Source organism: Otolemur garnettii, unplaced genomic scaffold (assembly GCF_000181295.1).
Source record: "Otolemur garnettii isolate 467f Iridium unplaced genomic scaffold, OtoGar3 scaffold00123, whole genome shotgun sequence".
Taxonomy (NCBI): domain Eukaryota; kingdom Metazoa; phylum Chordata; class Mammalia; order Primates; family Galagidae; genus Otolemur; species Otolemur garnettii.
Window position 1 is genome coordinate 1,510,777 of NW_003852518.1, and position 22,140 is coordinate 1,532,916.

General features: G+C 35.8%; 1 protein-coding gene across 3 annotated transcripts in view; it reads left to right on the forward strand.

Moving 5' to 3' along the window:
- The window catches only part of ZPBP (zona pellucida binding protein), a 189,023-nt gene that overhangs the window by 109,437 nt on the left and 57,446 nt on the right, over positions 1–22,140 (forward strand). For all 3 annotated transcript variants that reach the window (XM_003797745.2, XM_023517865.1, XM_023517866.1), the window contains one exon: positions 8,240–8,316. In XM_003797745.2, coding sequence (XP_003797793.1) covers positions 8,240–8,316 — 77 coding nt within the window. The remainder of the gene's footprint in view (positions 1–8,239; positions 8,317–22,140) is intronic.

The following is a 22,140-nucleotide window of genomic DNA, read 5'->3' on the forward strand; positions in this document are numbered from 1 at the left end:
GGGTCTTTCCCTGGATTTGGAATAAGGATGAGGTTTGCTTCATAAGATGTATTGAGGAAGGTTCCTTCCTTCTCAGTGTTTTGGAATAGGTTCTGAAGTATAGGTACAAACTCATATTTGAAGATTTGATACAATTCTTGTGTGAAGCCATCTGGCTCAGGGCTTTTTGTTTTTGTTGTTGAAAGTTTTTTTTTTTTAATTGTTTCATCAATCTCAGTGCTTGACATCGATTTGTTCAAGAGATCTGTTGCTTCCAGGTTAAGTCTGAGGAGATGTTGTGATTCGGGGCAGTGGCCCATTTCTTCCACATTGTTGAATTTCTGGGCATAGAGTTTTGTAGTAGTCAGAGATAATCTCTTGTATCTCAGTGGTATCACTTTTTATTTCCCCCTTTTATTTCTGATTGAGGTTATTAAAGATTTTACTTTTATGTCGCTAGTTAATCTGGTCAATCGTTTATTGATTTTAGTTATCTTTTCAAAGAACCAACTTTTGTTTGATTACTTTTCTGAATTCTTTTGCTTTCATTTTCATTTATTTCTGATTCAGTTTTGGTTATTTTCTCCTGTTAGGTTTGGGATTGGGTTACTCTTTCTTTTCCATTTCTTTAAGATGATTCATTGGGTTGTTGATGTGTTCTTTTTCTGTTTTTCAGATACAGGCATCTAATGTGACCACTTTTCCTCTTAGGACTGCTTTTGTAGTGTCTCACAGGTTTTGGTAGCTTGTGTCTTCATTATTTTTATGTTTGAGTAAGTTAATGATTTCCTCCTTTATCTCTTCCTTGACCCAACTGTCATTCAGCATATGGTTATTTAGCTTCCATGCCTTTGTGTGGGGATGAGAATTTTTGTTGGATTTGAGTTCTACCTTTATTGTATTGTGAACTGAGAAGATACAAATTATAATTTCAGTTCTTTTGATTTTGTTGGGGTTTGATTTGTGTCCTAGGATATTGATTTTGGAGAGTATTCCATGGGCTGACAACAAGAAAATATATTCCTTAGTTTTGAGATGGTATGTTCTGTATATGTCTATTAAGCATAATTATTTTAGGTCACATTTTAAGTCACTTGTATCCTTCTATAGTTTCTGTTTAGAGAATCTGTCCAGCTCTGCAAGAAGGGTGTAAAATTCTTTACTATTATGATGTTATAGGATATCATGTTGCTCAGACCAATTAAGGTCTGTTTCATAAATCTGGGAGCATTTAAGTTGGGTGCATAAATATTTAAAATTCACATGTCCTATTGCTGTATTATTCCCTAGAACAGTATGAAGTGTCCATCTTTGTCTTTTTTGACCTTAGTTGCTTTAAATCTACTTGTATCTAAAAATATGATTGAGACCCCTCCTTTATTCTGATTTCCATTTGTTTGAAATATCATTTTACATCCATTCACCCTGAGTCTTGTCTTGTCCTTTGAAGCTAGGTATGTTTTTTGGAAACAGCATATGACTGGCTTGTGTTTTTTATCCAGTCACCTAGCCTATGCTTTTTCAGTGGGCAATTTAAGTTATTAATATTAATTGACAGAATTAATAAGTATGGTTAAGTTCGATTCAACTTATTTTATGAAAGTCCATTGCTCAGTTTTATCCTTGTGTCATTTTGGAATCTAGGTTTTGTCCCTTAATTTGTCACTGTTTACTTGGTAATGATCTGTTGTGATGATCAGTGTGGAGAATAGGTCTAAGTATTTCCTGTAGAGCTGGCTTTGTTGTGGCAAACTTCCTTAATGTTTGCATATCAGTAAGAGATTTAATTTCTTCATCAATGTTAAAGCTTAGTTTAACAGCCTATAGAATTCTGGGATGAAAATTATTTTAAGAAGGGTAAAGTAGATGACCACTCTCTTCTGACTTGAAAACTTTCAATTGAGAAGTCTGCTATCACCCTGATGGATAGGCCCCTGTGGGTCATTTGGAGCTTACTCCTGTATGCTTGCAGAAGTTTATCTTTCATCTTGACTTGAAAATTTCATGACAATATGTCTTTGAGTGGCTCTGTTTGAGTTGACTTGACCTGGGGTTTGATATCCCTCTGAAAGGATTATGTCGGAGTCTTTGATGATATTTGGGAAATTTTCATTTATGATATCCTCCAGTAGGGCTGTCATTCCTCTGGGGCATTCTTCTCCTTCTGGGACACCTATTATTAGTATGTTTGAATGCTTTGTGAAGTCCCATAATTCTCTGAGAAAACTTTCTTCTTTCTCTTCTTTTCTGCCTCTTTAACTTCCAGTGTTAACTCAAGAGCTTTATTTTCTAGCTCTAAGATTCTTTATTCCCTGTGGTCTAATTTATTCTTGACATTTTCTACTGTATTTTTAAGATTGACTCTTTAAATTCCTTAAGTTCAGCCATATCATTTCTATATTCTTCATATCGTTCATCCCTTATTTGGTTCTATTTTTGGATTTCATTTTGCAATTTCCTTTGTTGCTTTTAACATCCAGATTTTAAATTCCCTTTTTTTAAATTTTGAATTCCCTTTTTTAATAAGTCTAACATTTCTTTGTAGGTAGAATCCTCTGCAGTAGCTATCTCAGGATCCCTTGGTGGTAAGGGACGTTTGCCCTATTCTGATTTTTCTTCTTGCTAGGATTTTTCTCTTGGGTCATCCTCATGAGCATTCTTGTCTAGTTTCTTCCCCCTATCTTTTCCTTTCACTTCCTCCTTCTCCTTAAATTACCTTTTCTCTGCTTAGGTGTTGAAGTATCCTTTTAGTATAGGACTAAAAGGAAGAAATGAATGGAGAGCAAGAAGGGAAAAAAGATAGAAAAAGAGAAAAGAAAAAGGGGGTTAAAAGGAAAGATTGACAGACAGAAAGAGAGAGACAAGAATAGTAGTGGTGTTCAAGAGGGTGCTTTGATTCACAGGCACATTTTTTGGAATCTGGGGGAAGTGGGTTGAGTGGGTCCCTTGAGGTCAGGTGCTCCTTACCAGCCTGAGCAAAAGGCAAGACTTCACCTCCTCCAAATACAGAAGAAAACAAAACCCAGCAGTATGTCACAGTGTGGACCTAATAATAGCATCCTTCCAAAGGCCCATGCTAGAAGGACCCACTAGACCAGGGGATCAAGGTTTCCTTGAGCCAGGTCAATGCTATGGTACCTCCTCCAAGGCCTCTGAGTGAAGCTTTGTCTCATAAATGGAATACAGATTGACAAAGAATAAAACTGATCACAAAAAAAGAAATAGTAATCAGAATAAAAGTATATAAAGAAAATTGACAATAAAATTATTTTTAATATGTAAAAAAAAAGATGGAAGTATATCTTAGTTGTTACTTGAGAAATTTCTGTGGGAAAGATAAGAAAAGTAGAAAAATTATTACAGAAAGAGACTAAAGGAGAGAAATGGAAAGGAAAGAAAGAATAAAAGGAATGGGAAATCTAGAGCAAAGATGGAGCCCTTAATATTAAAGAAAATAAAAATGGAAAAATAGAAGTACATTAAAATGAAAGAAACAAACAAAAGTTCTTAAGGGAAAAAAATGAAAAAAGAAAAAGAATAACAGGGCAGGAAAACTGGCAAAAATAGAACCCTTAGTATTGAAGAGGGAAACAATGAAAAATTATGAATACAAGGGAAAAAAGAAAAAAATAAAGGGAATTTCATGGGAAAAATTTGAAAAAAAATTTTAAGAATGAAAAAAATGCACACACACATAAAAATTTTAAGAATGAAACACACACACACACACACACACACATATATATAGCCTAGACAACAGGCACCGTTCGGGGGTGTGAGATACTAATTATACAGCTGTATAGAGACCCGGTCTCATCATCTTGATGTCTTTGCCATCGATCCCCACAGGGCTGGGAGCCTTAAGCTCTCAGCAGCCTACTTAATAGACATGACTTGACCTTTCCAAACCGTGTCCCTTGGCCACAAAGTGGCTTTCCCATGAAAGTGGTTTTTGCTTGGGTTTCTCCACTGATGGCTACCTAGCTCAGCAGGCATATCAGAACTGGCCCTACACTAGGAGCCTGAGAGCTAATCCTGCAAGGCAGCTCTCCTACAATGGTTGCATGTGGCTGAGAGCTCTGCTCTGCTCAGTGGCTCAGTCCTGGCCCATGGTGCTGTTCAAGATCACTTGCTTACCCCAGCTCTCCCAAGGTAACTCCAGGTTCACATACACGCACAAAAAAAGGCCTTCTCTGTTGGAAAACTACCACTGAACTGGCCCGCCCCTGCCAGTATGCAAGAACTCAACATTTGTGCCAGTTCTCCACTGCTCCCCACCTTTTCCTTGGCTCCTGGAGTGCCCTGCTGCTTCCCTGTGACTGTGAAGCAATGTTTCTGGGCAGGGCTCCCCAGCTAGAGGTGGCTGAAGTCTTTTCTCCCTGATCTTACATCAAGTGCTGCAAAAGAGATATTACTAGTCCACTATCTTGCTCTGCCTTTCAACTCTCAAGTTTTTAAAGAAATTGTGTCCTTTGTCTGATACCTTCAGAGGGGCTTTTCTCTTCTCCAGTATACACTGATAGAAGAGTTGGTATTTCCCTTCCCTTGAGTCATTTAGGCTTTGGTAAAAGTGAAACTCTAGAAAACATATCTCATCAGGGCAGGCTTTGTTAAAAATGCACGTGATGTATTTCAAAGATAATTCGTGTGCTTTGCTCTTGGCATACTTCACAATGGTTACATTTTTCCTTCCCTTGTAAGAGAGTTTTTTTCCCAGTCTTCATCCTGAGAATCTGTAGGGATTTCTGGAAGTAATATTCGGGAAAGTTTAGAGGCTTCCTTAAGAATGGGCTATCTTAGAGTTTTTAACTCTGGAGTTTTCCCACACTGAGCCTTCAGCAGTTCCTCAATTTAAGGTAGTCTTAAACTACAGGTTTCCTACTCCTGGTTAAGTTTTTCTACTGTTAATGGTTCCCCACTTTGGCCACTCGTAAGCTGAGATTCACTGTATACACCAATCTGCCTCTATAATTTTGTAGGCAGCAATTAGCCTGCATCCTCAATTTTCTTACAGGTCTAAAAATGTTGATTTTTCTGTTTGTTCAGACTTTTTCCTTTGTTTATTTTGGGGATAGTAGTGTCAGCTAAGAAGATTCTTCATTGTCAGAATAGAAACTGAAGTCTTCTCATTTCTTGTTTGTTCCTCAATCCTTGTGTTACTACCTTTTTTTATGTTTAATTGGTTATTTGTATAGCATCATTTTATTTTCTGAGAGTATTACTTATCTTGTTGGTGGCTGCCCTGATGAATAGAATTAGCATTTCAAAGTTAGAACAATCTAGTTTGAATTAATTTCAATGTAGTAACATTAGTATTTCAATATTGTCCTATACAGTTTTTTCTTTCCTCTTTTATGTTGTTGTCACTATTTACATTATAATACTTCATGTATCCACTAATGTAGATGTTATAATTTCTTAATTCATTTTTCATTTTAATCGTATGGGGAAAAAAGTGAAAAAAAATAATACCCACTTTTATATTTACCCACATAATATTTATATGTTATACTTACTTTTATCTCTGTTATTTATTTTTTTATGTAACATCAAATTACTATTGTTCATCACTCTTATTTACTTTTTGAATTTCTTAATTTCTCCTTCACTTTTGAAGACTTGTTTTGCCAGGTATAAGATACTTGGTTGAAAGTATTTTTATATTTGAACTTTAAATAATGGCCTTCCATTGCCTTTTAGCTTCATGGTTTTTAATAAGAAATTTGATATTCATCTTATTGGTGACCCTTATATATGACAAATTGCTTCTTTCTTCCTGCTTTGAAGATTCTTTATTTTGGATTTTTGATAGTTTGATTACAATGTGTCTCAGTTTGAAATTCCATTTACCCTTTCTTGATTCTGTTGATTTTGTACTTATATGTAGATTCATGTATTTCATCTACTTTGAGCAATTTTTGTGATTATTTCTTCAAATATTCTTCCTTTCCCTTTCTCATTTATCTCTCCTTCTGTGCATTATGTATTTGTTGGTAAACTTGACATTGTCCACAGATCTCTTAGGTCCTCTTCATTTATCCACGATTCTTCATTTATCCACGATTGTTTTTCTTTCTTCTCTGACTGGAAAATTTCAGTGAGCTATATTCAAGTTCATTGATTCTTTCTTTTTTAGAGACAGAGTCTCACTTTGTCGCCCTTGGTAGAGTGCTGTGGCGTCACAGCTCATAGCAACTTCCAGCTCGTGGGCTTAGGCAATTCTCTTGCCTCCGCCTCCCATTTAGCTGAGACTACAGGTGCCTGCCACAACGCTTGGCTATTTTTTTTGTTGAAGTTTGGCTGGGGCTGGGTTTGAACCCACCACCCTTGGTATATGGGGCCAGTGCCTACTCACTGAGAGCCACAGGTGCTGCCCTGTTCACTGATTCTTTATACAGCCTGCTCAAACCTTTTTCAAAGGTTGTTAGAAAATCTTTAGTGAATTCCTCTTTTCAGTTGTTACAGTTTTCTACTCCCGAGTATTTACTATTTATTAGATTCCTATTTATAATAGTTCTTTTGCTTTATTATTCTCTGTAAAGACATCATATTTCTTATTTTCTTCATTTCTTTACCCATGATTTACTTTAGCTCTTTGAGGATACTTGAGGTAGTTGATACAGATTTTTTTTGTCTTATACTTCCAATATCTGTGCCTCCTCAGGGATAATTTCTATTATTTTTTTGTTCTCTGTGAATGGTCTATAAATTCTTTTTTCTTTGCATGCCTATTTTTCTGTAAAACTTTTACATTTTTAAATATTTTAATGTATACTCTTGAAATCAAATGCTTCTACCTCTTCTCTTACTACTTGTGTGAGTTGTAGTTATTTGATTTTTAACTTTTCTATTGTATCTACATCATCTATTGTGATGATCTAAAGTCTATTTTCTATTAATTTTAACTTTCATTCCCTTTTTAGCCTTTGGAGTCTCTATCATTAACCTTTTTCATTAGAAAGTGATTTGACAGAGATTTTCTTAAATACTGTGTTTAAGTTATGTTTTGCTAATTTAGCATTTATTTGATTGTAAACATTTGATAATTTTTTAGAGTTCTGGCAAAAGTTGATTATGATCACTTTTGTTCATTTTTCTAGGGAAAGTGTGGCCTGAAATTCTCTTCTTCACCTTGCTGTTGGTGTCAGTTCTCTCTTCTTTATTTTCCAATCTTTATGGGCACCTTGTTATGTCTCTGTTTATTAGTGATATGCCTAGGACTCGAAATAACATTTTTTTCATGTATTTTGTTGCATGGGATGGGTAACTTAAGGCTTTTGAGCTTTGTGGCATTGACGTTGATGCTATAATTTAGAAATATTAATTAATGAAAACATTTGAATTTATATTTCTTTGATTTTTAAGGCTTGGTAGTATTATAGGAACTTTTCTCAGATGGTCTTACAAAGACATTACTCATTTACACATTGCTAAATCTAGTGGGATTTTGTTGGTTTTCTTCACTTATCAAATACCTGAGACTATATAGCACAGAGTAGACTCCTGGCAGTGGTTTGTTAAATAAAGGAATGCATACCAATATGAATGTGTTTATCATTTTAGTTACCATGGTCACTATCACATTTTAGTTACTGTGGTCAATCCCATTTCAATATTGTGCATGGTTTGCCATACCTCTGTCACTTTGTAAATGGAGATTAAGAATTTAGTTCAGAAGGATCCAACCTGCTGCCTATGGACTGCATTCTGATTTTAGGAGGACTTTTTTGCTTACGTATGGTGTTGGATATCACAAAAAGTATGCATGGACTTTTTCTTTGCTGATCAACTTTGTTTAGTGTTTGTTTATTTAATGTGTAACCCAAGATAACTCTTCTTCCAGTATATGGGAGAGAAAATAAAATGTTGAATACCCTTCAATTTGAGTTAGTCAAATGACACATAGTATATTATATAGGTAGAATTAAACAGAGTACTGAAGGAATACACACACATTCATACATACATATACATGTATGTTATAAAAGATGGAAAAATTATATTGTTCAAATTTTATGAAATCAGACATTCACTATCATAAATATTGATTAATTCTTCAGTTCACTTTATAAGTGAAGTTTTCCTGACTTACATAATGTAAATACTTGGCTTAGGTTTTTTGCTAAAGAGTGACTTAGCATTAGAAAAGTAAGTGGAAGAGAAGTGTTAAACAAATTTTCTGTTTCATTTTTCAAAAGTTAGTTTAAATATTCTCATAAAGAACATTAGACCCCTGATAAAATCTAATATATTTTCTCAGTTTCATCTCTAGATACTGAAAAAGGACCCAAGCCATGTACAGATCGTAATTGTGAAGCTTCTAGCAGATTAACTAAGGTATGTTATGGGAGACTGGAAAAAAGAAAAAAAAAAAGTTGAATGAAAATGCCCTGTAAGCTTCTTAGCTATTTATAAAATACAATGAATCCCTGCTTTTAGGGATTTCAAAAATAAACATACAATTCTACCCAATAATAAATTATTATTTATTACAAATAATAAAAATTAATAGAAATATCTTTATAAAATGCTTTCAAATTTGGCAATTTATAATTCATTATATAAAGAAGAATGATTTTTCAATTTATTTTGTATTATTTGCTATTGCTAATTAGTTTATAATTATTGTCCATATTAATATATTATCCATGTTACTATTATCCATTCTATGTAATAAGCATACTTGAATTATAATGTTTATTGACCATTTTCATATTGCTTCATACCCAGTATCCTCTTGTCTATGTTTAGGATGAAAATTACACTATAATTTCAGAAGCAATTTCGTTTAGTTTTCTTTTTTACATACCAATATTTTTGTTACATGGATAGCTTTTATAATGCTTAGGTCAGGGCTGTTAGAATACTCATCACACAGTTAGTGTTCATTTTACATGGCAGGTAGGATTTTGCCTTTCTCCCTGTCCTCCCTGTATGATTACCACTGACTTTTCTATTCCTTGGTGCACATGTGTACTCATTCATTTCAATTTAATAGTGAATACATGTGGTGGTTGTTCTTAATGCTTAAGGTTGCTTTGGCACTTTGGGGCCTTTTTTTGGTTCTGAATGAAGCATAGGATTATTTTTTTCTAGTTCTGAAAAATATAGTGTTACTCTGGGAGGTGCATTACATCTATAAATTACTTTGCGCAGTCTAGACATTTTAAGTTGATTCTACCAAACTATGAGCATAGGTGTTTTCCATTTGTGCCATTTGTGATTTCTTTCATCATTGTTTTCTAATTCTTGTAGAGATCTTTCACCTTCTTTGTTAAGTGTATTCCTAGGTCTTTTATGTCCATTCTAGATATTGTGTATGGTATGGAGTCTTTGATTTGTATCCATGGCTGATGTTTAATATTTCTGTGGTATCAGTTGTAATGTCGCCCTTTTCTGATTAATTTGTGTCCTTTCTCTTCTGTTTTTGGTTAACTTAGCAAGAGATCATTTAGTTTTGTTTGTCTTTTTATAGAATCCGCTTTTTGAGGATCGTCTGTATTACTTTATGTTTTCCATTCATTTCACTCTGTTCTAATCTTTGGTATTTGTTCTGCTGGCGTTGTGTTTGGTTTGTTCTTCCTCTTCTAGTTCTTTGAGAGGTGGCATTAGGTTGTTGATAGTAGATCTTTCTATCTTTTTGATGTAGATATTTAAGTCTACGAATGTTCCCCTGAGGAATGCTTTTATGGACTCTCATAGATTATGATATCTTATGTCCCCTTTGCTGTTCAGTTCAAAGAATCTTTTGATTTCCATCTCAATTTCATTCTTGACACCAATAGTTGTTTAGCAGCAAGGTTGTTTAATTGCCAGTACTTTGTATAAATTTTGTTGTTTCTTTGGAATTGTTTTCTAGTTTTATCCCACTGCAGTCTGATAAGTAATGGTATGAATTGGATGTTTTAAAACTCGTTGAGACCTGTTTTGTGGCCAAAGATATAATCACACCTTGGAGAACATCTCATGAGAAGAATGTATATTCACTTTTGGGGGGGTTGAATTTTGTATAAATGTTTTTTAAGTCCATTTGTAGTGGTAGAGTCCCATTTCAATCTTTAAGTTTATTTATTTATTTATTTATTTTAGAGACATAGTCTCACTTTGTCGCCCTCAGTAGAGTGCTGTGGCATCACAGAGCTCACAGCAACCTCCAGCTCTTGGGCTTAGGTGGTTTTCTTGCCTCAGCCTCCCAAGTAGCTGGGACTACAGGTGCCCACCACAACACCTGGCTGTTTTTTGTTGCAATTTGGCTGGGGCCAGGTTTGAACCCACCACCCTCAGTATATTGAATTACACTTCAAACACCTACCCAGTGTCCTGGTAATTTGAATACTACTGTTTATCTCTTTGCTTAGCTCTAGTAGAATTTCCTTTATGAATCTGGAAGCTCCTGTTTTATGTACATATATATTTAGGATTGTTATGTCTTTTTATTGAATCACTCTCTTTACCACTATATAACGACCAGTTTGTCTTTCTCTGCCATGGATGATTTATTGTCTGTTTTATCAGATACTAGTATAGCTACACCTTCTTTCTCTTGGTTTCTATTTCTATGGAATATTTTTTCTGTCCCTTCACTTCGAGTCTGTGCAAATTCTTGTGGGTTAGATATGTTTCCTGAATTCACCAGATACTTTGGTTTGGCTTTTTATTCATTCACTCAGCCTATCTCTTTTTAGTTGGACATTCAGATCGTTTACCATGTTAGTGTTGATATGTAGCAATGGTACCTTATTGCTTTTTTTCCCAACTTGTGGTTATGTTTTTTATAAGAGTGATGAACTTTAGTTTTGGGGTGATTTTACACTGATAGATGTCTATTGTGCTGATCCATGTATAATGTTATTCTAAGTATTTCCTGTAGGATGAGTAATGTCAGATTCCTTTGTGTAACTTAGTTTTGCAGGATACAAGATTCTTAGGAAGTTTTTCTGTTTCAGAAGACAGAAGATGGAGCACCACTCTATTCTTGCTTGTAAGGTCTCTACTGAGAAGTCCGCCATTAGTCTGACAGGTTTTCTTTGCACTTCATTTGTCTGCTTATAGAATTTTCTCCTTCATTTTGAATTTTGCCGAGTTGACATATCTTGGAGATATCCTATTTGCTGTGCATCTTCTGGGTGCTTTATGATCATCTTGCTTTTGGATGTCTGAATTTCTTGCAATATTAGAGAGGTTTTCTCCTATAATTCCTGAAAAAATATTTTTCATGCTTTTAGTTTTTTCTGCTCCCTCAAGGAGCCTTTAATTTGTATGTTAGTTCATTTCTCACAGTCTCAGATTTCTTTGAGTGATTGTTTGGTTGTCTTTCTTCTGTGTTCTGCATCTTTGAATGATTGTGCTATTTTAAGAGCCTGTCTCCAAGCTCTGAGATTCTTTCTTCTGCATGATTTAGAGTATTGGTGAAGCTTTCTGCTGTTTTGAAATTCCCTAAATGTCTCTTCATTTCTTTAAGTTCTATTATATCCTCGCTTTTGTTGTCTAGATTTTAGTGATTTTTCTTTTTTTTTTTTATTTCTTTAAATTGTGTTGGGGGGCTTCTTTTTGTTAGTTTTTACTTTTTCTTCATTTTCATTCATCCTAATTGCCATCCATGTTCTTAATTAAATTTCCTACATTTTGAAGTTTCTTTTTGGTTTACATCCACTCCTATTCCATTGCGATCCTTTATGGGTGTTGAGCTCTTTTCTTTTTTCATGTTACCAGAGTTCTGTTGCTGGTTTCTTCTTATATGAATCCCTTTCTCTCACCTCAGTGCTGATAAGTCTGCAGGACACTTGTTCTCCTTTGTTTGGAACTCTCCTACTTAGAAGAAAGGGAGGTCCTTAGATGGTGTTTTTGTGCCCTACTCAGGAATATTGACCCAACAAGAGAGGGTTAGGTGCACTGACAGACTATGATGCAGTTGTTCTGTTTTATTACATTCCTCTGTAATTGCCTTAGTTCAGTCTGGTGCTGGATGATCTTTGTGTGAGGTGGTGAGTTGTTCCTGAGATCATCATTGAAAGCTTAAGTTGGAGTTTGGATAAGACCTTCTCAACCTAGACTAGCATTGTAGAGATTCATTGCTTGGGGGCTCTCTGAAGAGGTAACAGTGGCAGCTGGGTGAGCCTGTCTTGGCATTCATTTGTCATGGGTATCTGGGCTGTGGGTGCTTGTTAAAATCAGGTCCATTATGACAGCTGAAGGCTGAAGGTAACCTAGTGGGGTCTTGGACCTTGGGCTCAGTGGAAACAGAAAAGGCTTGTTGGTGGAATCTTAGGGTCCACACACAGTACTGGAGAATCTTTGCTACAGAGTTGTGGGCCACACAGGATCACTGGAGTCACATAGGTAGAGTTTCAAGGCCCAAGGATAGTACTAGATCCTCTGGCCAGAGCTAAAGTTCCTGCAGTCATGACAGCCTTGAGGGTTGATCTATGGATCAAGCCCAACAGGATACTCAGAGCCAGAGGTGTGGCATGGCAGCAGGGAAGGACCTGGATGGATGGTCCATGAGGTGGGTCAGTGATACTTAAGGTATTTCCTTTGCTCAGATCCCACATTGAGGGAGAAGGGCACTCAGCTTCCAGTCGCAGTACATGGCCTAGGGAGTGTCTGCTCTGCTTGCTGTTTACCTGGCCATGTTGGAGTGATGCATAGGTGGCTGCTTCATAGCTGAGCTCAATGCAGACTGTGTGCCCTGTACCTGAAAGCTCAAAATGGTATCACTTTCAGTACCCAGGATCCAGTAACCATGATCCCTGCTGCCCCTGTTCTCCAGTACAGTGTCTATGCATGGACTCTAAGCAACTCTTCCATCAATCCAGTGTTTGCAGTGATGGTGAGGGTCCCCTCACAGCTCAGCCTATAGTGTCCATGGGGTGAGCAGGAAGCCCCAGGGCTCTCCTCTTGTCCTTCCTCACATGTGGATGCTTCTTGAAGGTTTCTTTCTTTCTTGAATGGATTGCTCGGTCACCTTTTCCTTCTCTCTGAATGTCTCCTGTCACTTCTCTGGTATTCTACAATGCTTTTTTTCCAAGAAGAGCCATTTGTAAATAGGCATACACCTTCGACTTTCATTCCTCTCTTTGGGAAAGGTAAGTGAGGGCTGCTTCAAATCTGTAATTATGCCCCTCTCCTTTTTTGAGGGGGGGTACTTTTTTCTGAGATAGGGTTTTGCTCTGTTGCCCAGGCTGGAGTACAGTGGTGGGATCCATAGTTTACTGCAGCCTCAAGCTCCTGGGCACAAGCAGTACATCTGCCTCAGCCTCCTCAATTGAGGAGCTTAGACTACAGATGTGCGCCACTACACTTGGCTAATTTTTCTCAATTTTTGTAGAGATCAGATCTTGCCATGTTGCATAGGCTGGTCTTAAGCTCCTGGTCTCAAGACATTCTTTGGCCTCCACCTCTCAAAATACTGGGGTTTACAGACATGAATCACTGTGCCCAGCCCACTATTTTAAACATACTCTTCCTGCTCAATAAATTTATGGCAATATTTTCTTCTGTGTAATTATATTACATTGGCTGTACACTCATCATAAAAAATAATACTTTGTTTGGAATATAAAGTAATTTACAGTAGATGGTTGTAAAATTTTCTACTAAATATGTAAGTATTTTATACTGAGATCAGTGTTCAATTGCCTAGTAAATTTACAGGTGAATTATGTCTTAGTTTATACACAGTAAGCCTCCCGAAATATAGTTTAGGTCATCAACCTATACATACATTAAGTCATAGTTCCATTTAAAATTTCCTTAGGAGTTGCCTCTTCTCCTTGGGATAGAACTTTTTACTTTGTTCTTCAAATAAGATTTTAAATTCTTTACATAGTATTTCTTTGGGGAACCAATAGAAATAATTTTATTTTTCTTCTTTCATTTCTTAGTCTATAGGTAATAAGTACTGTGTTAATTGTTACATGATTAACATGTCTTTTACCTCTCACTAGTCTTAAACTTTTTATATAGTTACAAAACCTGAACTAGAATAATTTCTTTAGTATGAGGTGGAGATATGAGGGCTGTCTGGAAAGTATCTAGCCATGTATGTCTTTTTTTTCATATCATATGGATAGATGCTTTCCAGACAGCCCTCATATGTGTTCAAGCCTATGTGTTCTGATCCATTTTCTTATTTTTCCTAAAAATAATCTTATGATATTCATTTTTGGCATTCCTGTGTCAATTTTGATAGAAAATCAACTTTGTGCTGTAAATGGAAATACACAAATAAAATATCTCTGAACCATCAAACTTTGAGTAAAATAGGTCTGTGATTTTATTAAATCCCTTTATTCCTTTGGAATATTATCTGATTATTTGAGTACCTTCACAAACATTTTGTCCTGTGATGACTTCTATCTTTTAGAAACTTTTTAAAAAACCAATATGTTTACATTTGAATTGTTATAACAAAGTAAAGATTAACGACTGGTGCTTTTCTGACTTGATTATAATGTAAGAACCACATACTGGCATATACCTGGTTTAATAATAAAATGAATTCAGAATTTCCAGGCACTGGTATTTTCACAAAAGTATGTTGCATCCTTCATTTACAAATCTGAAAAATTATTTAACATACATATTTGCCTTATTGTTGTTTCAGTCATCTTTCACCTTTAGGATCTTTATATGTTGTATTGGCTTCCTATATATTAGCAAACAGAGTACTTTGATTTTAGTAAGATTTACGCAATGGAAATCCTCCCCACACTATAGTAAGACTGAATTTACTTTGGCGTGTTTGGCCATATTTAGCTTTTCAAAGATTTGATCCAAATCTATGACATTTCTTCTTGGATGCACCATTCTCTTTCTAACTGTTCTTTTGCTGACCGCTTTCTCATTCTTTATGCTTGTGTCACACTCTCTTCACCACTGTATCTGTATCGCAAATCTAATTTCAGTAGTGTAAGTACTTTATCTTGGTTCTTCGTTAAGATTGTTCTGAATATTTTAGGTCCTTTTCATTTCCAACAGATTTTAAAAATAGCATGTCACTTTTTGCATAAAGTCTTGCTTGAGTTGGAATTGGAGTTGCCTTGAATCTATAGGTCAATTTTGTGAGAAGTAACATTTTAAGAGTATTAAGTTTTCAATTTTTTTTTCCAATATATGTCATTTGATAAATTTATTCCTAAGATTTTTTGGTGGGGCTTTTGGTGATGTCTTAAATGGAATATTAAAACATTCACTTGCCAGTTGTTTCAATTTTCAGTAGATATTTGCATGCTAACTTTGTATTCTGCCACCTTATTGAACTTACTAGTTAATTATAATGGTTTTTAAGAATAATTAATACTCATGATTTTTATGTAAACTATCATACCATCTGTGAATTGATATTTATTTTTTAATATGATCTTGTTAGAGCTGTCTGTAATCTACAGAACAACGCTGAATAGATGTGTTAAGAGTAGGCCTCTATTTCTTGCTACTGACCTTAGCAAGGAAGCATTTCGTCTTTCACTATCAAGTATGAGCTACCCTCAGATTTTCATAGATACTTTTTATCAACATGAGGAAGTTCTTTTCTATTCCTAATTGACTGGGAGATTATTTTAAAAATAGGTGTTAAATATTGTCAAATAATTTTGTCGGATTTTTTCTAAATAAAAATCTGTACTATATTTGTTAATGTTTTATTAGGGATTTCTGTGTATATGTTTATATATCTTATTTGAAGTTCTATCATCTGCTAAAAAGGTAACATTAAAATCTCCCTTTTTTGATAATGTTTTACTCATGTTTTGATATTTAGGTTATACTGGCCTTGTTAAATAAGTTGGTAGAAGTTTCCCTATCTTATGTTTTCTCAAGATGCTTTTAATGTTTAGTTTATTTTCCTTTAAATCTTTGATATACTTCACCAGTGTAAGCATTGGTAGTATTGTTTGTTTGTGGGTAGATTTTCAATAACAAATAATATTTTTGAATAGTTGTAGGAATATTTGGATTTTCAGTTTGTTCAATTTTGGTAAGTTGTACATCTCAAAAAACTCATACATTATATCAAAATTGTCAGATTTTTCTGGTCTAGAATTCTTTCTAATATTATCCTGGTAGGTGCAAGATTTGTAGTGGTTAATCTGTCTTTGTGGTGTATGTTTTATCTCTGTTTTTCAAAATGTGTTGTATTTTTCCTCTTTCTTTTTTGATTCTTAACTTATTTAGGTAGTGGGTTGTTTAACTTTCAGATATTTGGGATTTTTACTGATATCTTATTATTTCTAGTTTAATTATATTTTGGCCAAAGATAGTCTATGTATTTTCAGCTTTTCTAAATTTATTCACTGTGATAACTAATTTTGTGAAATATATTATGTACCTTAAAAAAATAAATATTCTATAGATGCTGGGCATAGTGTTTTTAATTTAGGAAAAGTGTTATTCATCTTATCTCTGTCATCTTAAAAGGTCCGAATTACAAGTATTGTAGACTTTTGTAGGACACTTGGTGTCTGTCACAGTCACGTAACTCTGGGATGTAATGTGGTAGCAGCATAGACAGTGTGTAAATGAATGAGTAGGATTGTGCTCTCATAAAACTTTATTTACAAAACAGGTGTCTGGCTAATCAGCTGTAGTTTTTCAGTCCCTGCTCTATTGTTTCTATTTTTTTTTTGGTCTAGAATTTTATCATCTGTTAAAAAAGTAAGATTAAAATATTCAACTATGATTATGGAATTATTTCTTGCTTTTTAATTTTTTAAAAAAATTTACTACATGACTTTTGAAGTTTAATTTCTAGGGACATACCCATGCATAATTGTTATGTCTTCCTATGATTGATTCTTTTGTATTTAGATAAAATCTCCTTTTTCTCATTTTCTCAACATTTATCTGAAATTAATATTGTTTCTGTGGTTTTCTTAGGCTTTACATATCCTATTTGCAGAGGATATATGTTTCATCTACTTAGTTTCAATTTGTCTATGTCTGTATATTTAAAATGTATGTCTCTTGTAGAGAGAAAATAGTTCGGATTTTTTTTCCTGATAAAAACCTCTAGTTGGAGTAATCTGTTAACATTTAATGTAATTGTTGATATGCTTGAATTTGGGCCAGCTGTTTTCTTTCTTTTTTTTTTTTTTTCTGTCTTGTTATTCTCTTCTTCCTTTCATCTTTTTTTACATTCTTTGAAAGTATTTTTAGAATTTCATGTTAAATTCCCTATTATCATTATAGCTATACCTTCTTTGCATTATTTTTAGTGATTCCTCTAGGTATTATGATATATATCCTTTATTTTTCACAATTTAAGTTCATATTATACTCCTTCCTATGAAATGTAGAAACATTGCAGTGTTACAGGTTCATTTAAACCCTTCTCACCTTCTGAACAGTAGGCATCATATGTATTATCCACATGTAAACTACAAAGTATAATAATAAGGATTTGCTTTAAAGAGTCATATGTTTCAAAGGCATCAAAAAAGAGTCTTTTATATTTACTAATATATTTATCTTTTTATATGCTTTTTATTCCTTTTGAAGATCAGAATTTCTATCTGATATCATTTCTTTCCCTCATGACTGAAAAAATCTTGTGTAGCATTTCTTGTAGTTATGACCGGCAAAAGAATATTTTTGTTTTCTTTTTTCTAGGAATTGTTTATCCTCCTCTACTCATGAAAAATGTTTTCCTGGTTAGAGAATTCCTATCTGACAGTTTTTTAATTCCATAGTTTTAAATATTTTGTTTTACTGTCTTCTGGCCTCTTACTACTTTTTATAAGAAGTCCATTATTCTCAAATTGTTATTTCCCTGTATTTTATATTATTTTTTCTCTATCTGCTTTCAATAATTTTTTTCTTTATCTTTTTATTCACCCCAGCAATTTAACTGTGATGTACCTTGCTTTGGCCTTCTTTGTGTGTGTTCTGTTTGAGTTTGGCTTGTAGGTATTGAATCTATCATTTCATGTTTTTCATTATCTTAGAGAAAATTGCAGGCATGATTTTTTCCTATTTTTTTTCACTTCCACACTCTTCTGTATCCTCTTTCTTATTTGTCAAATGCATGTGTGGCTTTAACTTCTCTCAGCATGCTGGCTAATTTCTGAGATAGAGCCTTACATTGAGGGAGAGAACCTAAGGAGATAGAGTATTCCAGGATGCTAAAGCGTAATGTGTAATGCTTTCTTCTGACCTATCTTTAGGAGTGATCTAATACCACATCTCCTTCATTCTTTTGGTCAAAGTAGCCAGAGAACTGCCTGATTCGAAGAGATGGGATGTAAACCCCATTATTCTGAGATGTAGGTCAAAGTAGCCAGAGAACTGCCTGATTCGAAGAGATGGGATGTAAACCCCATTATTCTGAGATGTATACCATAGAATTTGTGGTCATGTCTCTTTTTTTGGGGGGGGGGGAGAAAGAGCCTCAAGGTATCACCCTGGGTAGAGTTCTGTGGCATCACAGCTCACAGCAACCTCCAACTTCTGGGCTCAAGCAATTCTCTTGCCTCCACCTCCCAAGTAGCTGGGACTACAGACACTCACCACAACGCCCAGCTATTTTTTTGTTGCAGCCATCATTGTTGTTTGGTGGCCCAGGCTGGATTCATACCCACCAGCTCAGGTGTATGTGGCTGGTGCCTTAGCTGCTTAAGCCACGGGCGCCAAGCCTTTTTTTTTTTTTTTTTCAATTTTGGGGATTCATTGAGGGTACATAGCAGCAGGTTACATTAATTGCTTTTGTTAGACAAGGACCCTCTTATATTTGTTTCTTGCCCCTAAAAGGTGTACCACATCCCTTGACCCCCCCTTCCCTTTCTCAGCTCTTCCCACCCCCACCTCCACCCCCACCCCCCACAGTGTACTAGGACCTTAATTGACCTCATATCAGAATTGAGTACATAGGATTCTTATTTCTCCATTCTATTGATGCTTTACTAAGAATAATGTGTTCCACTTTCATCCAGTGATGAAAAGTGTGAAGTCTCCATCTTTTTTAGTGGCTGAGTAATATTCCATGGTATACATATACCATACCTGTTAATCCATTCTTGAGTTGGTGGGTAAGACTGTTTTCACATTTTGGCAATTGTAAATTGAGCTGTGATAAATAGTCTGCTACAAGTGTCCTTGTGATAACAGGATTTTTTTTTTTTCTGGGTAGATGCCCAGCAATGGTACTGCAGGATGAAATGGGAGGTCTAGTTTGAGTTCTTTAAGGGTTCTCCACACTGCCTTCTAAAAAGGTTGTATTAGTTTGCAGTCCCACCAGCAGTGTGAGTGTTCCCTTCTCTCCACATCCATGCCAGCATCTGCAGTTTTGAGACTTTGTGATAAGGACCAATCTCACTGGGGTTAGATGATATTTCAGGGTGGTTTTGATTTGCATTTCTCTAATTATTAGGGATGCTGAGTGGGGTGTCAGCCTACCAGACTTTAGGCTGTACTACAAGGCCATAGTGATCAAAACAGCATGGTATTGGCACAAAAATAGAGACATACATATTTGGAACAGAATAGAAAACCAGGAGGTGAACTAAAAATACTACAGCCACCTAATCTTTGATAAACTAAACAAGATCATACACTGGGGGGAAAAAACCCCTATTTAATAAATGGTGCTGGGAGAACTGGATATCCATATGTAAAAGACTGAAACTGGAACCACAAATACTCCACTCACAAAAATTGACTCAAGATGGATAAAAGACCTAAATCTAAGATACAAAACAATTAAAATCCTCAAAGAAAGTGTAGGGAAACACTGAAGCTATCAGCCTGAGGAAGAACTTTATGAGAAAGACTCTGATGGCAATTGCAACAACAGCAAAAATAAACAAGTGAGACTTAATGAAACTGCAAGGCCTCTGTACAGCAAAGGCGACAACAACCAAAGCAAACAGGCAGACTACACATTGGGAGAGGATATTTGCATATTTTGACTCAGACAAAATCTTGATAACTCGGATCTACAGAGAACTCATATTAATAAACATAAAAAAGAGCAAACAATCCCTTAGATCACTGCGCAAGAGAGATGAATAGAACCTTCTCTAAAGAAGATAGACAAATGGCTAATAAACAAAGGCGGTCATGTTTTAAGACTTCCAAAAGAACGATTATAAAGGAATACTTACAGTACTTACACATCTGCCATTTCAAAATTTTTAAATTAAAAAGTATAGAGGTAATTTTATTTTATTTATTTGTTTTTCTTATTAAATCATAGCTGTGTACATTAATGCAGTCATGGGGTATAATGTGCTGGTTTTATATATAATTTGATATATTTTCATCAAACTGGTTAACATAGCCTTCACAGCATTTTCTTAGTTTAATAGTTAGAAGAATAATACAAAGCAATTTCTTGTACATTTTTAAGACTTATGCTACAGTATCACTAGGGATATTGCTATTGACACAATTCACTGCTCCTGTTTAGCTTTGCTCAGTTTACTTGTATTAATTTGTGAGCATCAAGTTCTATACACTTTCATCACGTTTTTAGAGTCATGTATTCACTCTCCCAATCAAGATACAGAACAGCTCCAACACCACAGTGACTCCTTGTGTTGTCTGTTTATGATCACATCTCCCTCCTTCTGACTGCTACTCTTTTCTCTAATACCTTATTCAGTGTTCTGTCCTGTGTTTCTAATGTCACATCATTTTAAAAGTGTTTTCTGAAAGGAATCCACGTATATAACCTGTGACGTTAGCTTCTTTTACCTGGCACAATTTTTTTTTTCAATTTTCATCCTTTCTCCATTTAATTTGTCTTCAAATGCCAGCCATTCAAGATTAGCTTTAAAAATAAATGAATTCCCCTATTATTATTTTCATTGCTGTGGGTTTTTTTTTCTTTCTTTCTTTCTATTTATTAAATGATAGCTGTGGAGGCGGAGCAAGATGGCGGAGGAGATGCATCCCTGAGTCAACTCTCCTGGTGGTTTCAGGTGAGAGTGGGCTTATTGGATCTCTTCTGCGTGAAATTCTTGCGTGGATAAGCAGCACAGGGGGAGCAGCAAAGAGCTGAATTGCTGGATTGGAAGTGTGTCAGCCAAAAAAACTCAGGGCAGCAGCTGAAACGGTGCCATCTGCCACCTGCGGTGCCAGGTCCGCGGCTTAGGTTGCAGGGCTTGCTTTCTGAGAGACAGAAACCAATCCCTCCCCCAAGAAAGGCTCCTGTGCCCAATTCGCGGGGAGTTTGCATGTCTCGCAGAGAGTGTGGTGAGGCGTGGATTTCCGGGCGGAATTTAGTGGCCAGAAACAGGAGACATTTGGACCCAGTTTGGGGTGTTAGGGATCCAGGCATTCGGACAGAAACTCAAGGGGAAGGGACTCTGCTTGGGAACCGATCCATCCTGTAATTTTGGAAGTCTGTCTGGAGCTGCACTGATGCGGTGGCCGGCAGGGGGAATCGGTTCCCGTCTTACAAACACTGAAGAGTCTTTTGAACATTCTGCTCCAGCGGCAGCAGTTATAACCCCTCCCCCATCAGAAACAAACTAAATTCCAAGGGCAAAAGGAGCACTCTAGCTCTTTTCCCTCGGACCACACAAATTTGTTTGAGGGGAAACCAGGAGTTGAGTGCACAGAATCGGTTCCCTTCCTACAAACACTGAAAAATCTTTTGAATGTCCCGCTGCAACGGGCAGCGGCAGCGGCAGCTGTGGCTGTAGCCCTTCCCACTTTGGAAATAAACTGAACACGGACTGCAAAAGGGGCAGCCCCAGCCTTTTTCCCTCAGACCACAAAGGTTTTCTGTTCCAGGGGAAATTAGGAGTTGAGTGAAAGTCTGGCGAAGTGTGAACTTGTGTCCCAAGTTTGGAGGACAGGTAGAAGTGGGCTGCCAGCCAGGAACCAGATGTACTGTAAAACCTCCAAAATGGTGTCTCCATAACACCTCCCCCAAAAGCGCGGAGAGCTCAATATGATCTGCAAGGAGCCATCCGGCATCTGAATTTAATCCAAGACGCCCAACACTCTGCGGGAACTGTTGTAGGGAGAATCTGGCATCCTGCCAGCAAAGATTCTCCATATTTTTTTTTTTCCTTTCTTTCTCTTTTCCCCCATTTTTGGTATTAGCGTAGGGACCACTCACAGCACCGCCTGTTGTCTAGAAAATATACTGCAGCACAATTATATATATTTTTAAACTGGAACCCCACCGCATTGAAAAAGAGACTTGTTTGTATATAC